This window comes from Panonychus citri, unplaced genomic scaffold (assembly GCF_014898815.1).
Source record: "Panonychus citri isolate SS breed McGregor unplaced genomic scaffold, ASM1489881v1 Contig00104, whole genome shotgun sequence".
Lineage (NCBI taxonomy): Eukaryota > Metazoa > Arthropoda > Arachnida > Trombidiformes > Tetranychidae > Panonychus > Panonychus citri.
The window spans coordinates 277113-291932 of NW_026515509.1; the positions used below are offsets into that span (position 1 = coordinate 277113).

At 33.1% G+C, this 14820-nt stretch overlaps 1 protein-coding gene across 1 annotated transcript in view; it reads left to right on the top strand.

Moving 5' to 3' along the window:
• Nucleotides 1-14820, top strand: part of LOC128389034 (uncharacterized) — a 61404-nt gene that overhangs the window by 32329 nt on the left and 14255 nt on the right. Inside the window, exon 2 of the mRNA XM_053348542.1 lies at nucleotides 11770-12099. Within this exon, the coding sequence (XP_053204517.1) occupies nucleotides 11770-12099 (330 nt within the window). The remainder of the gene's footprint in view (nucleotides 1-11769; nucleotides 12100-14820) is intronic.

Sequence of the window (14820 nt, forward strand, 5' to 3'; positions counted from 1 at the left end):
CATTCAGGTCATCGATAAAATAACAAGGTCATCTGAAGATGCTAAAGTTATTTTTCCCATTTCACAATCCTGAAAAATGAGTTAAGAGATCCTTGCTGTCATAGATCTTGAGATATTATAGGTTAATTCAATCACTGCTGGCAATCTTCTATGCAATGAATTTTTCATAACGTGCATTGAAAAGCTCATAGAAACCTCAAAACTTGTTAGTAGTGTCTCTGAATATTCTTCTTTATTGCATTACCTTCATATGACCTTGAAACGTGTTATTTTACCGATGACCTGAATGACCTTGAACTTTTGATATGACAATCGTATATCGTTCAAACTCATACCACTCAAGTCTCGTGTCTCTACGACTCTTAGTTGCTGAGAAAATTGCAAAAAACATCGGTAAAAATAGCTGAATTGCCCTGTAGATTTGATAGCTGCTAAAAATACTTCTCTTGTTCTTCTCCCTTGCTGGCGTAAGTTTTTTTCCTTAGGTTTTCTTTTCTCTAAATTTATGTAAGCTTTATGGTTAAATTTCTTCTTGGAATAATGGTTCAGTCGCTGAGGGTAATAAGGTTTTGGATCTAAATACAATTATATCAAGCAATTAAGGAGAATTGGGAGTTAAGGTAAAAGATCGAGCTTTCTGAATAATTCCGTTAATGAAAGTGGATTTGTTAGTTGACCATATTTTTATATGTAGGAGAATTGACCGCAGATGTGTGGTTCTTTCAGAGTCAATCGCATTCACCGTGCATGAAGGTTGACGCTCAATATTTTCATTGTTATATCCATTATCTTCATTAACTCCATCAGAATTACCTTCATTACCATATCATCCATCACCATTACATCTATTATCATAACCAGCATTATCGTTACCATTAGCACCATCTGGTGATGAATAAATTACAAAAAAGAAGAAAATGATTTTTTGACCCAAGTGAGATTCGAACTCAGGTGAGTGCTCTATTCACTGAGCTAGCTATTTGGAATTTGAAAAAAAATTGAAAAATGAAATGCCTATCATGTTGTTGTGAGAAAAAAATGACGTGTGGGCTTTTTTATATACATATGAAGGTCGCCTTATATCTATTCTCTTCTATGTGAAAATGAATTTTAATTTAATACTTTAAAATTTAACTTTTAATCTCCTCAGAACAAAGGTTAGAGAGAGAATGAATTTATGAAATAGATACATTGTATATTAGATCCAATACAATATCCATTGAGCATCATCATGATCATAATTATCTTCATTATCATCATTATCATCATCATCACGAAAGTGATCAACATAAATCAATCACCAGACTGTGACCTGACCATGGTCACATATGGTCACAGTCTGGTTAACAATTATTTTATTACATGACCCTCCGCTCAAAGGCAAAAGGTCCCTCTTTTGACAACAATGATAGATTGATGCTTTACAAGTTTAATGATTAATAGTTAATGTTAACAATATAATGGTGCAATTAAAGTTTACAATGTGCAAGCAGTTTGACAATAATAAGATTAAGGGGAAAATAAAGAATCAATTCCATAACTCTGAGGCCCAATTGGAGTTGCTTCCGTCTTGACTTAGGCCAAGTTAAAAGTGATACAACTTGATCATTCCAACGAGGTGCAGTTGGTTGAATATTAATTGGGGTACGATCGCAGTGGGTCGACTTCTGAACGTAACCATACGTTTCGCGCATTGACAACCAACACAGAAACAGGTAAGCATTGAAAACGCGATGACTATTGTACTAAATGAGTACTGAACCGTCGGATTTTCCCATTGTTTTCTCATAAATTGATATGGGGTGTATATGGAGTAAAGTTCCATGTTGATTGGTTTTAAGCCAAAATCAATCGGGCTATTATCTAAGATGAAATTTATCTTCATCGTTTCGGTGTCGAATACATTCTTCTTGTTGAAGGTTACAGAGTAATTCTTGTGTCCGATGGAAAAAGGTGTATCAACATCCAATCGAAATGGATAATCAGGACATTTTCGTGTGATATTTAACAAGGTGATATTGTGACCAAAGCAATAAATGTGGTTTTCTTTCGTTATTCTTTTTATCTGTGGTTCCATCCGTTGGAATTGTTCGGAACATCCATCGAGTTTTTCAACCTCTTACGTGTAACTATTAGTTCATCTATTACTTTGTTTGTATTAGAGGTTAGATTAGTAATTGCTTCTTTAAGGATAAAATCGTTGTCCCAGGCCTTGTCGAGTTCCTTCCATATCCCGTCTATTTGAGATCTTTGATCCTTGTTGGTCATTAAGTTATAAGAGGGGATAACTTGACTAACACCAAATCCAATTAAAGAAGAAATTCCAATGATAGCGGTTGTACCTAATAGCACAAATCGTTTAGCTTTTTTGACGCGTTGACGACATATTTGTGACAAAGGTTGGTAAATGTTTTCATTGACAGCAGATTCACAAAGATTTTGCGCAGTCTTTTTTAGGTTTGCCATGTCCTCTTCCACTGTTGGTTCATGGACTACTGGAGGGTTAACTTGATAACTTGTTGCCGAATCAATTGGTGGCGAAAGACTCAAGAACGAATTTACACCAGTTGATGGACACGACACTGGTGGTGAGCAATATAATGCTGGGCATCCTACTGAAGGACAGTTACACTTTTCTTGTCCATTGTCATACACAGGGTATGGTGAAATTCTCGAAGAAAATGGATGTGATGATCTCTGTGGACCCAATGGATTCGATGATGGTAATGATTCAGGAGGTGATGGAAAATAAAATGGTGGATCCGTAGTAATTGACACATTTCCGTCGTTTTGTCTCTTTTTACGTATTTCAAATCGTGGACAAGGACTTTTAATGTTAATGAGGATTTCGTGATTCATGTGTCCATTTATAATGTGTTTTGGATATTCTCTCCATAAGATGAAAGGTGCAGGATCAAATTCCATTGATGGTGAAACCAAACATAGAATCAAAAGGATTGATAGTGATTTGATTGATAACCAGCCGATTGTTGTCAACAGTGTTTTCCTTTTCCTATTGATATTTTCTGTATTTGGTTTAAATTTCGTTCCATCGATTTTTCTTCCCATTTGATCTTCGTTGATTTTCTTTTGCTCATCCGAAGGTTCGTTGAAAACTTTGAGTTTACTAAGATGTGCTGGTCTGACTTTACCTGCACTATCTTTTATCTTGTAAGCTGCATCATTTATTCTTTTTTCAACAATAAAAGGTCCTCGAAAATTCGGTGAAAATTTACTCTCTTTCAACTCAGTTTTAAGAGTAACCTTTTCTCCATCCTCTAGATGTTTAAAGTTGGAGTCTTTATCATGCTGAAGCTTTTGTGAATCTTTAGCAGCAGCTGAAAAATTGGTGGCCATTGCTCTTATATTTGGCCACTCGTTTTCGAGAAATGATACGTAACTGTTGAGTGTGAGGCTCTCTCTTGAGTCCAATTGACAAATCAACAGGTAACGTTGGCTCTCGTCCATAAATTAGATAAAAAGGAGAGGCTCTGGTACTCGAATTATTGGCGCTATTGTAAGCGAAGGTGATCATCGGTAGGACGAGGTCCCATTTATTTTGTCTCTGAACATAATGAGTAATCATTCGACACAAAGTATGATTCGTTTTCTCAGTTAAACCATTAGTTTGTGGATGATAAGGTGATGTTAAATAGGGATCAGTTGAAAAGAAATAATTAACTTCTTTCACAATTTTTGATGTAAAGTTCGTTCCTCGATCACTGATAATAATCTTTGGGCACCCATGTCTGGACATGATTTGTTCGACTAAGAATCGAGCGATAGTCGAAGCTAATTGATTGTTTACGGCTCGTGTTTCTGCCCATCGAGTGAAATAATCTGTTGCTACGATTATATATTCTCGTCGATTAGAACAAGGCAATCGACTAATCATATCTATACCAATTTTTTCGAAGGGTCTTGCGGCAGCAATAGCTTGAAGAGGAGCCTGAAGAGGCGCTGATCCTTTATTATTTAATTGACAGACAGCACAGCGTCGAACATAATCATTAATATGATTTACGATTTTCTGCCAATAGTATTTTGCCGTAATCTTTTCATACGTTCGTTGGAAATCAATGTGACCAGATAGAATATCGTCGTGATTAGCACGAATAATTTGAGTTCGTAATTTCTCAGGCACAACAATGTTCCACGATGTTTCGTATGGTTTCTTAACAATTCTGAACAATATTCCTTCATTTATTTTATATTTATCCAGAACTTTCCTGTTCATTGAAATTCGATTCTCAATTTCAGTTTTTAATCGCCTGATGTGTGGATCTTCATCTTGAGCTATTCTCATTTGATTATCTGCTTCATTCGATTGATTATTCAGAAAAACGAATAATATTTCATCATCATCAAGTTTATTTTCAACTATATCTAATTCATTCGGATACCTTGAGAGAGCATCGCAATCTTGATGATTTTTCCCTGATTTATAGATAATTTTAAAATCAAATTCTTGTAGAAGTAATGAGTATCTCAGCAATCTTGGTGGTAACTTTTTCTTGGATGTGAGAAAACATAAGCTACAATGATCGGTCACTACTTCAAATTTAATTCCCTCCAAATAAGGTCTAAATTTCTCAATCGCATAAACGATTGCACAACATTCTTTATCACTTATCGCATAGTTCAATTCAGGTCCTCTAAGTAATCGACTTTCGTAATTAGTTTCGGATCATAGTGAACTAAAAGCGGTGGATTCGTTAATTTGAATTTTAATTCCTGAAAAGCATCATCTTGTTCTTTTCCCCAATTAAAACCAATTTCTTTTCTTGTTAAATTAGTCAATGGCTTGGCTGTTATAGCGAAGCCTTTAATGAATCTCCGAAAGTAAGAGCAAAGAGCAACGAATGCTCGTACGTCAGTTAGATTAACAGGGACAGGGTAGTTTGCAATCGCGGTTAGTTTGTTTTCGTCGGGGTACTGACCCTCTTTGGTTATCTTGTGACCTAAATATAAGATCTCAGATTTACCGAAAAAACACTTGGATGGTTTAAGGGTAAACGAAGCATCTGATAGCCTCCTCAACACTAAATTCAAGTGAATTAAATACTCTTCAAATGTTTTGGAAAAAATGATAACATCATCAATGTAAACCAATACACAATTATATTTTAAACCCGAAATCACTCGATCCATTAACCTTTGAAAGGTGGCAGGAGCGCAGGTCAGTCCAAAGGGCATCACAACAAATTCAAACAAACCATCTTGTGTGATGAAAGCCGTTTTCTCTTGATCAATTGGATCCATCGCAATTTGATAATATTCACTTTTCAAATCTAACAAAGTGAAATATTTAGCTCCTTGTAAGCAATCCAAAGCTAATTGAATATCAGGTAATGGGTAAACATCTTTCTTTGTTACCGCATTCAACCTTCGATAATCGACACAGAACCTCTTCTCTCCCGTCTTCTTGTCAACCATCACAATGGGTGAGGCCCATGGAGAGTTTGATGGCAACACGAAACCATCATCAATTAGTTCATCAATCATTTTCGTGGCTAATTCCCGTTTCAATGCCGATAATCGGTATGGTGGTTGATGAATCGGAGGATGATCTCCCGTGTTGATTTGATGTTTAACAATTTGAGTTTTCCCAATTTTGTCCCCAGAGAAAGAGAAACAATTGCGATGAGCAATTAATAATTGTTGAACTTTCTCTTTCTCGATCTGCTCAAGACCATAATCCAAATTAAATTGTTCCTCCTTATGAGGTACATTAACCATAGTTAATTGTCTCTCTTCATCACTTTCTGAGTCCCAAATGTCGGGCAATGATTCATCTGATGATAAATCATCACCATCATTTGTCTCTCTAGAAATGATTACAGTTTTATTAGAACAATTAATTTCGAGCGAAGCAATTCTCGCTATGTCTTGTGCGATTAGAATTTCTATTCCTGCGGGTAAATAATCGACAACCATTACAGTCGATTGAATTTTAATTATCTCTGAATGTGAATCAATGAGAGTGAAAGTTAATGTAATTTGTCCTGATGGTTTCAATGGCAAATTACTTGCTGTATCTGTCCTTGGACCTTGATAAGGTTCAATCGAAGCATGAAGTCGATTAACTATTTCTCTAGTGATTATAGTCACGTCAGACCCAGTATCAACTAGAGTAGAAAAATCGTAATCGTTGATTTTGACCTTCATGAAAATTAAATTATTATCATCAATTGAATTGAATAAATTTTGAAGGACTGAATTTCTCAGAACCATCGAGACAACCTTGGGTCGTTACCAATTATTGTTTGGATTTTTATAACCAGAAGTTGAAGGGTAATTAGTTTCATTTTCCTTTATCTTCTTTTCCTCATCTCTTTTCCTGGCTAGGCATTGATACTTTTTATGACCAGGTTTATTACAGTAATTACACACTATACTTTTTGGGTCTGATGAATTTGGTTCACCTTTTGGCAAGAGATTAACCACGGCAGTTAATTTATCACCAATTAATTCAACTTGTTTCTTTAAATCACTGAATCCTTGTTGCCATCCTAATTGTTGCCTTTCATTGCTTACAATCTGATTTCGTTTGTATGTATTCTCAGCTACATTTGCTCGTCTTAACAAGTCAGAAACCGTGTCCATTTCAAATTGATCTAAATGCTGTGATATCGCTGGCCACATTCCTCTAATCGCAATTCTAATGATTTTCTTCTCGTTCATCTCAGATTCATATCTACGACACAAATCTTTCATCTTGAGAATATAATTTGCAACAGGTTGTTCAGGCTCTTGACGAAAATCGAATATCTTTTGTTCTAGCATCGTTCTATAATCTGATCTGCATAAATCCCTAACCATCATCTTCTTTAATGTAAGATAATCTTTAGGTCTCGATTTAACACTGGAAGATGCATAACAAGCATACCAACTTCTTGCTGTTCCCCGCAAATACATTGGTAATCGCGTTAACTTAGTTTCATCATCCCAGCCGGCAGCATCCGATGCAAATTCATAGTTCTCGAACCAATCAACTAAATCTTCGCCATAATCATAGCTTAAAGCATTAATATTGTTCAAATTGGCAACTGGTATCGAAGCAACTATTGATCCCGTTATTTTCTTACCTTTAGCCTCTTTGATTTCTTTTTCAACTTCCATTTCGTTTCTTGATTTGTTTATTAATTAAGACAGATTAAGAATAGACTCATCAAACTCAGGGATAATAGATTCAAAATTGGTGTATCGATTAATTCGATGGCAATTTTTTTTGGAGTACAATTTTCCCAACTCACTTGTATGCACGGTTTCTCATCATTATTGTTATTCATTTACTTTATTCTTTTTTCAATCCAATCTTTTTTAACCGTATAATTTTGTTTTGATGAAATACATGATCAGTGGAAATATTCTTGGTGCTTTTGGGTATCACGGTATCACCTAGATAAAACGAAGCCAATGAGTACGTAATATATTCGGCGATTTCCCTTGGAGTTTTATTTTGTAGCTCAATGAACGGCTGTGCTTGATGTTGTTGTTGAAATTTGTTGGACGCCTTGAGGAAAACCAACGCTTTTCTGTCCACCTCGTTGAATAGAGAATGAGATTTATCCAATTTAGCTGGATCAGATTTATCTATTTCGTATATTTGTCGTAATTTAACCGCTGATAGAAAATTTTCCTAGTCCGTTTTTCTAATTGTCTCAAATTTTTTAAGGCTTTACGTTTTCTGTTTTTCTCGTTAAGAAATGATTTGTAATTAAAACTTCTTTTCTGATTAGAATTTAATCCCGCAGGTCGATATGATTTCGGATCTAAGATATGTAAGTTATGACATGAAAAGGATTTCAGGATTAGCTAAGCAATAAGCAAAACGAAAGATTAATCGAATATTTCCCCAACTTGCTCTTGAAGCTGTTTCAGGGAAATATTCGGTAACTTACCAAAATTATTGGCCATCGTCCAAGATAAGTTGAAATATGAATCGGTTAAATAATTTAAATTGTTAGAACAAAGAAAATTAAACAATTTTCAATAAACAGTTTCAGGAGATCCTGGCAGCTTCGCCAAAATGAAATGAATTTTCATTTAATACTTTAAAATTTAACTTTTAATCTCTTCAAAACAAAGGTTAGAGAGAGAATGAGTATTATGAATTAGATACATTGTATATTAGATACACTACAATATCTATTGAGCATCATCATTATCTTCATTATCATCATTATCATCATCATCACGAAAGTAATCAACATAAATCAGTCACCAGACTGTGACCTGGCCATGGTCACCTATGGTCACAGTCTGGTTAACAATTATTTTATTACATATGATAACAAAAATAATCATGAGAACTATAAAAATAACACAAAAATTTACTTTCATCAATTAACAGGTTTTGTTCCTCACCATTTGTTCCACATGCTTCCATAGCATCAGCTATCACACAGGCTGAATAATGATTAAGAATAAATCGATTAAATAATGAAAAATTGTAACTGATAAAAGACTTACCGAAGCTAAGTAGCATCAAAAAAGGAGTTTTTTGTAAGAACATAACTAATTTATTTAGTTGTTATTGAAAAAGAGTAATTTCTCAATACGATAAAAATAAAGTGTATGACTATACAAATGCTTGTTTACAAATGAAATAAGTTTAAAGAGTAACAAAGTTTCAGTAACTATAAGACAAAATACGCGCATTTTTTAAATTCAGATGATTAAACTTCCTATTTAAAACTCATCCCATTTATCATTAGTATTTCCCCCACTTCCGCTTCTGGCTCACCTAGAAGCGGAGCTTTATATATTTAAAGTAATAGAGGGTTCAGCTGGTACAGCTTTTCGGAATTTCAGCTATCAATTACTATTGGTTAGGAGCTTAAGCTCACTATCCTTATAATTAATAATAATGTTCAGCGGGGAAAACAGTTCAGCCAGAGTTTCAACAACAGCGTTTAACTGCTCTTGGTCAGGAGCGTACGCTCACTGTCCTCACAATTAATAATAACACAACACAACATATGAATTTCAACTAATTCACTTTCATGGTTTCAGCATTTGAATCATCACCATCATCAGCTAATGATTAAATGATTTAGTTGATTAAATTTAACCAACAATCAAATCAATTAACAAAAACAACAGCAACAATTAAACAGAATAAAATTAACAACAATAATAATCAAAATTAAAATTAAAAATTAGTTAATTAATTGTAGGATTAGGTAGAGAGAGAAATTAATTGAAAAGAAAGAGAAAAGAAAGTGGAAAAGAAAGAGAAATGGAAATGGAAAAAGAGAAAGAGAAAGAGGATTTCTTATCCTTTGGTTTTTCTTTCTCTAACTTTCAACTTTACATTACATATACCACTTATTACTACTCTTGTTTTCTTCTCTCTTTCAACCTCCGATCAATTAACTAATTTTTACTCGATGTTTATTGGCATTGTTGTTGATCAACCAAAACATAGATGGGTTAACACAATTAATTTCTCCTTTTTTACCCACTTTCCTCGATTCTTCTTTTCTCTAATTTGCCACATTTACTGATAGCTATAATTCGGCTTCACCAATTCGAGTTTATTAATATTAGGTTGATTCACGATGAATAACTTTTATTTGACCTTCAAATAGCTGAAATTTTGTCTATTACTAATAAAGACCTTGAGAATTCTAACTTAGCTTTGACTTTGGTCATGATTCAATTCTCATTAACACTAGTCACATAGTCACCCTAATCGATAGTCATTATCATTGTCTTCTATCTTTCTTAATCCTACTCGATTTTCCTAAGTTAATTCTGACCAACTTTCCATTCTTCATCTTTATGGACTACAACTTTGTATTAAACTGTATAATGTCGCTACATATTGATTAGCTCCAATGTCTCGATTTATCGAAACTCAATTTCATCATCGAGTTCAGTCTTAGCACTATCAGCAAATCTTCCTCATGTCGAGATTCTTCACCTTTGATTTATCGTCCAATTTTCACTGAGGATAGTGAACTTTGTCTTCTAATATTTTCTCAGTTGGTTATACTTAAATCTGATCAGTGACCTGCACTTTGACTGAATTAATCAGTTCTTCTATTGTGAGCTATACTTAATGTCTTAGCTTCATGAACTTATGGTTTCTACATCATCTTCAGTTATATTAATAGAACCAAATGAATCAACCTAATAGTAAATGATAACCTTGAAAGTGATGAAAAAAGATGTTTCGCATCATTTTTTCTTTCATCTTTTTCATTCATAATCGTAATAATTGTCCTCTTCTCATCTTCCACTACTTAAATTTACTCTTTATATTTATTTTTTTCGTTAGAAACTAAACCATTTCCGTCGGAAACAGTCTTTGTTCTGCATCATCTTCACTTTTTTTCAACTCTTTCCTAGCCTTATCTGATCTTCTCTCACTTACTGATTCACATTTGTCCCTTAAGCACAAAACGCAAATCCATCGCATTTGGAAATATAAAGATAATAAAGTTCATAAATATAATAGTTACATGATATTCACCCTCCTCTATGATGATGATCCCTCGAACATTATATTGATAAATGTTACAGAGCTAATAGAAAAAAAATAATAAACGAAAAAAACTGGAAACTTGAAATAATAACAATAAACGTTAATGATGCTACTGTATTTGTGGACAGAGAGATTTAACATCTTTCAAACTATTAATAAATTAATCTTCATAGCCTTAATCAAAGATGAGGATTCTAATTATTCCCATATCCTAATAGATTATTTAACAAAAGTAGTCACTATTGACCGAATAGTTTGACCACAAAGCATTAATGGATTATTTTTTATTTTCAAATTTTCACCTTTCATTTTAATAGTTGTTCATTCAGCCCCTTCCTCCCAATTGTCGTTAATCACTCACCATCCCTGAAGGAACAATGAGTTTGTTGACAAAAGAAACAGAGCTAGATAGGAGAAAAGTTCTAACTGAAGGATAAAATTAATCGATTGATTAAATTTCATCATCAATGATTAAAGTGATTATGTGACTCTCGATGATTGATTCAATAAACTGATTCGTTTACCTGGTGTTGATATCATCAAGTGGCTTCATGAAAGATTAAACTTTTTCATTCACCAGAAAAAAACCATTTCATCATAATTCTGATGATTATGATGTATTATTCATCTTAGAAATCGAGTGAGCAGAGAGAGAGAGAGAAAGAAAAGTTAGCTAAGAAAAAAACTCGAACAACTTTTTTTTCTCCTTCCATAAGAAACTTCTTTCTAATAAGAGAAAGATGATTATGATAAGAGAAATAGAAAAACTCGAAGCTATTTAAAGGAAGCATAAGATGATCAATCTTATCTTCATCTTCATATCTCACTCTTTGTCATTGTGGCTCAGTCATCAGGGTGGGGTTATTTCTGAGAATGATGAATTGTGTCTGACAAGAGTTTAGTTAATATTTGATTGTGTTAATAGCGATGATAATAAACAACATGTTATTATCATCGTCAAGATTATCAACTTTGTTTCTTCCGTTTCTTTTTTATCGTCACGAATACGAGTAGAGGCAGCAGAAAAAATGTTCTCAGAATGAATTCAGATAAAATATTATCTCTTCCTCTGTCATGGTGATGATGGAAAGAAGAGAGAAAAAATTGTAGCAAGAGTGACAATGATTTACGATGTCATCTTGAATACTAAATATTACATGAGATTCGGAATGCGTGGAAATGATTTGAGCTGTTAAGTTTTTTCCAACGTAACAAAAAAGTTCTGATGGGATGTTTTTTGCTTTCGATTTCCTTTTTTCGTCTTCCAATTTCAGAGTTAAAAGTCTTAGCGGGACATAGAATCACCTTGGTGTGTAATATAACATTTCCTGCAAATGACCACATCCTTTTGATACTTTGGTACAAAGGTGATATCAATGGGTCGCCAATTTATACTATTGACGGAAGATACAAGAATCAAATTGAGGAAGCTGAACATTTTAAGAGTTCGGACCTTGGGGAAAGAGCTTATGTCGATATTAAAAGTCTACCGGTTACACTGACCATTGATCCTGTTCTAGCTTCTGATGATGGACTCTACTTTTGTCGAGTGGACTTTAAATGGGCTCGAACCTCGGCAACCTCAATTAGGTTAAATGTATTAGGTGAGTAAAAATGTTCCCAATGTAATGTATATGTAACTCCCAAAAGTGTATCATGAAAATAATCCCCAAATGAGATTTCCAAATATTCATTGGTAATTCAATTATCATGAAATGATCTTCATGAAAACCTTTACTTTCCTTTATGCTAAAGAAAACAATTGACAATAGAAATTTTCATTTTCTCTTCATTATCATTACCCAATGATGGTGATGATGATGATGATTCCATGATGATGATTCCAACAAGAATTGCCTTTTATGTTTGAATTGTTTCATTTCTGTCTGTCATCATCATCATCATCGTCGTCATTGTCGTCGTCTCCTTGAATGTATCAATTCCATAATGGGAAAACATTAACAACCACAAAACAAATGATAACAATGATGATAATCATTATCATCATGAACAATTTCAATGGGTTTTCAGGGTAGACAAAAATCATCTATTACTCCAGTAATAGTAAATGAAAATGTTTCAAAAAGGCTTCAGAATAAACACCAGAATTACCATGTAGATATTATCGTTTATGATTCCATGAGGAGATAAGTTTATGAAAAACAAGAACACACAAACACTTACAAAGAATCAAAGCACATTGAGAGAGTGAATTAGAAAGAAATGAGTTAATGATCATCATCACCATGGTAAATTCATTATACGATTAAGAAATAATGACAATTCAAATTAAACTATAACATTTTCATTCCCATGAACGAACGATCAAGTCTCATGATTATGATCACTCATCTTGATCATCATCATGAAAACATCGACAAAACTTTTCATCTAGAGAAGAAGAAGCAAAAAAGAATCAAGTGATTATAATGATTATCATGGTTATTTAAATGAACATTTCCAGTTCCTGGATTGTGAGATGGAAATCATCTTTTTGATTCAATTTTTGCTCCATGATAATTATATCACCCAGTTAATTTCAGCGAGACTCAGACTGATGACATTGAAAAGCTTGATAAATTAGCTGAAATCCTTTGCAAGTTTATTTTATCCGCAGAAATCATTGATTTATCCTTGTAAATCCACTTTAATCCTCAACTTTCTGTCTAGAATTTGGTAAAGAGTATTTATCCTCATGAAATCTATCCTGTTGTTCAGTCCTTCAGAAAATGATATTTTCACCTTCTTTAAGTGTTCAAATTATCATGAAAATTTTTCCCATTTCCAAATCAGGAAATCATATGATTAGCTATGATTTATCATAGGTTAATGAAGCTTAATAATATTAACGCCATGATGATGATTTTCATCATTTTCATGGTGATGATTATTATTAACGATAATGATTTTATATGTACTATCAATATATATTATTATAGCTTTCAACTGATTAATAATAATCATATCCAATTGAATTAAAACAATAATATTATTTTATCAAAAAGAAAGAGTTTAAAATGAAAATTCTGGTTTCATGGTGATGGATTCAGGAAATGAAAATGTAAATTGAAAGACATCAACTTTATTTAATATAAAAGTTATCATCATTATCCAATCAGATGAAAATATATTATAATAAATGTATTTAAATCCTAAAATTATGAGTTTTCATGATAATCAATGAATAATCATGTTCCATGTGAATATCTCTGTTGGTCTATTGAATTTGGTTGACAAAAGTTTCCACCCAAGTAACAAAAAGGAAAAGGAAATGATGTTGAAAAGTTGAGTTTTCTTTTTCAATTTTTTCTGCTTCTCTTTTTTTTCTCCAATTCTTTTCATCCGATTTTCAAACTCAAACCAATTTCAATAATATACAATCATGGTAATATAATTCATTGGAATGACAATGATACTCTCACTAGATATTAAATACACTAGATTAAATGATATTACCATTGGAAGGTGGAAGTAGATGAAAAAAAGGTTCTCTTTTTCATTCATTTTCCTCCTTCTTTCAACATTTTCCTTTTCATTTCTATTTCTTTCTCTTTTTCAAATCATCATGAAATCCTCACCATGAACAACAACAACAACAACACTCAATTCATATGGATGAATTTGCAACTTCCATCCTCATCCTGAATCCTCTCTAACTAACTGACCAGACGAGAAAAAGCTTTAACCTTTTACAGATAATATTTCACTTCTCTGCTGTTGTCCAGTGGAAGAAAAAAAAGGAAAAGATATTAATCAAAGCATTTTTTTTCTTCATTTGCAATTCTATTCTTTTTTGCTTCTTCTTCATGATACTTTTCTGAAACTATCTGTTGGAATTTCCTCCTTCCCTCTTCATCTTTATTCTCATCTTTCTTTCCGCATCTTTATGCTAATATAAAGTAAACTGTTATAACTTGAAAGGAGGAGAATATAAAAAAATGCTTTTCCTCCTCATCTCAAGTTTGAATTTCTTTGACCACCAGAAAATGAGTATTGTTCATGGTCAATATTCATAGTGACCATGAAACCGACACTCTCTCTCTCTCTCTCTTATTTCATTTAGAATGTAACTTTTCATTGTCATCACTCTTCCTCCCTGTGAAAGTTAATATTATCAACTCTTGTGATGAATTGATGAAGAGTAGACGACGACAGAAAAAAAGAATGAGAAAAAAATCTCAAAAATCATCATGAGTAACTGACCTTTACGGTTGACAAAATTGAATGATATTTTTTTCAATCTCAATGTTCACCAATAAAATAATATTGACCATTCAATACAGAAGTAGAAAGTAATTTGTCCAGTCTGTCAAAACTCTACTGTT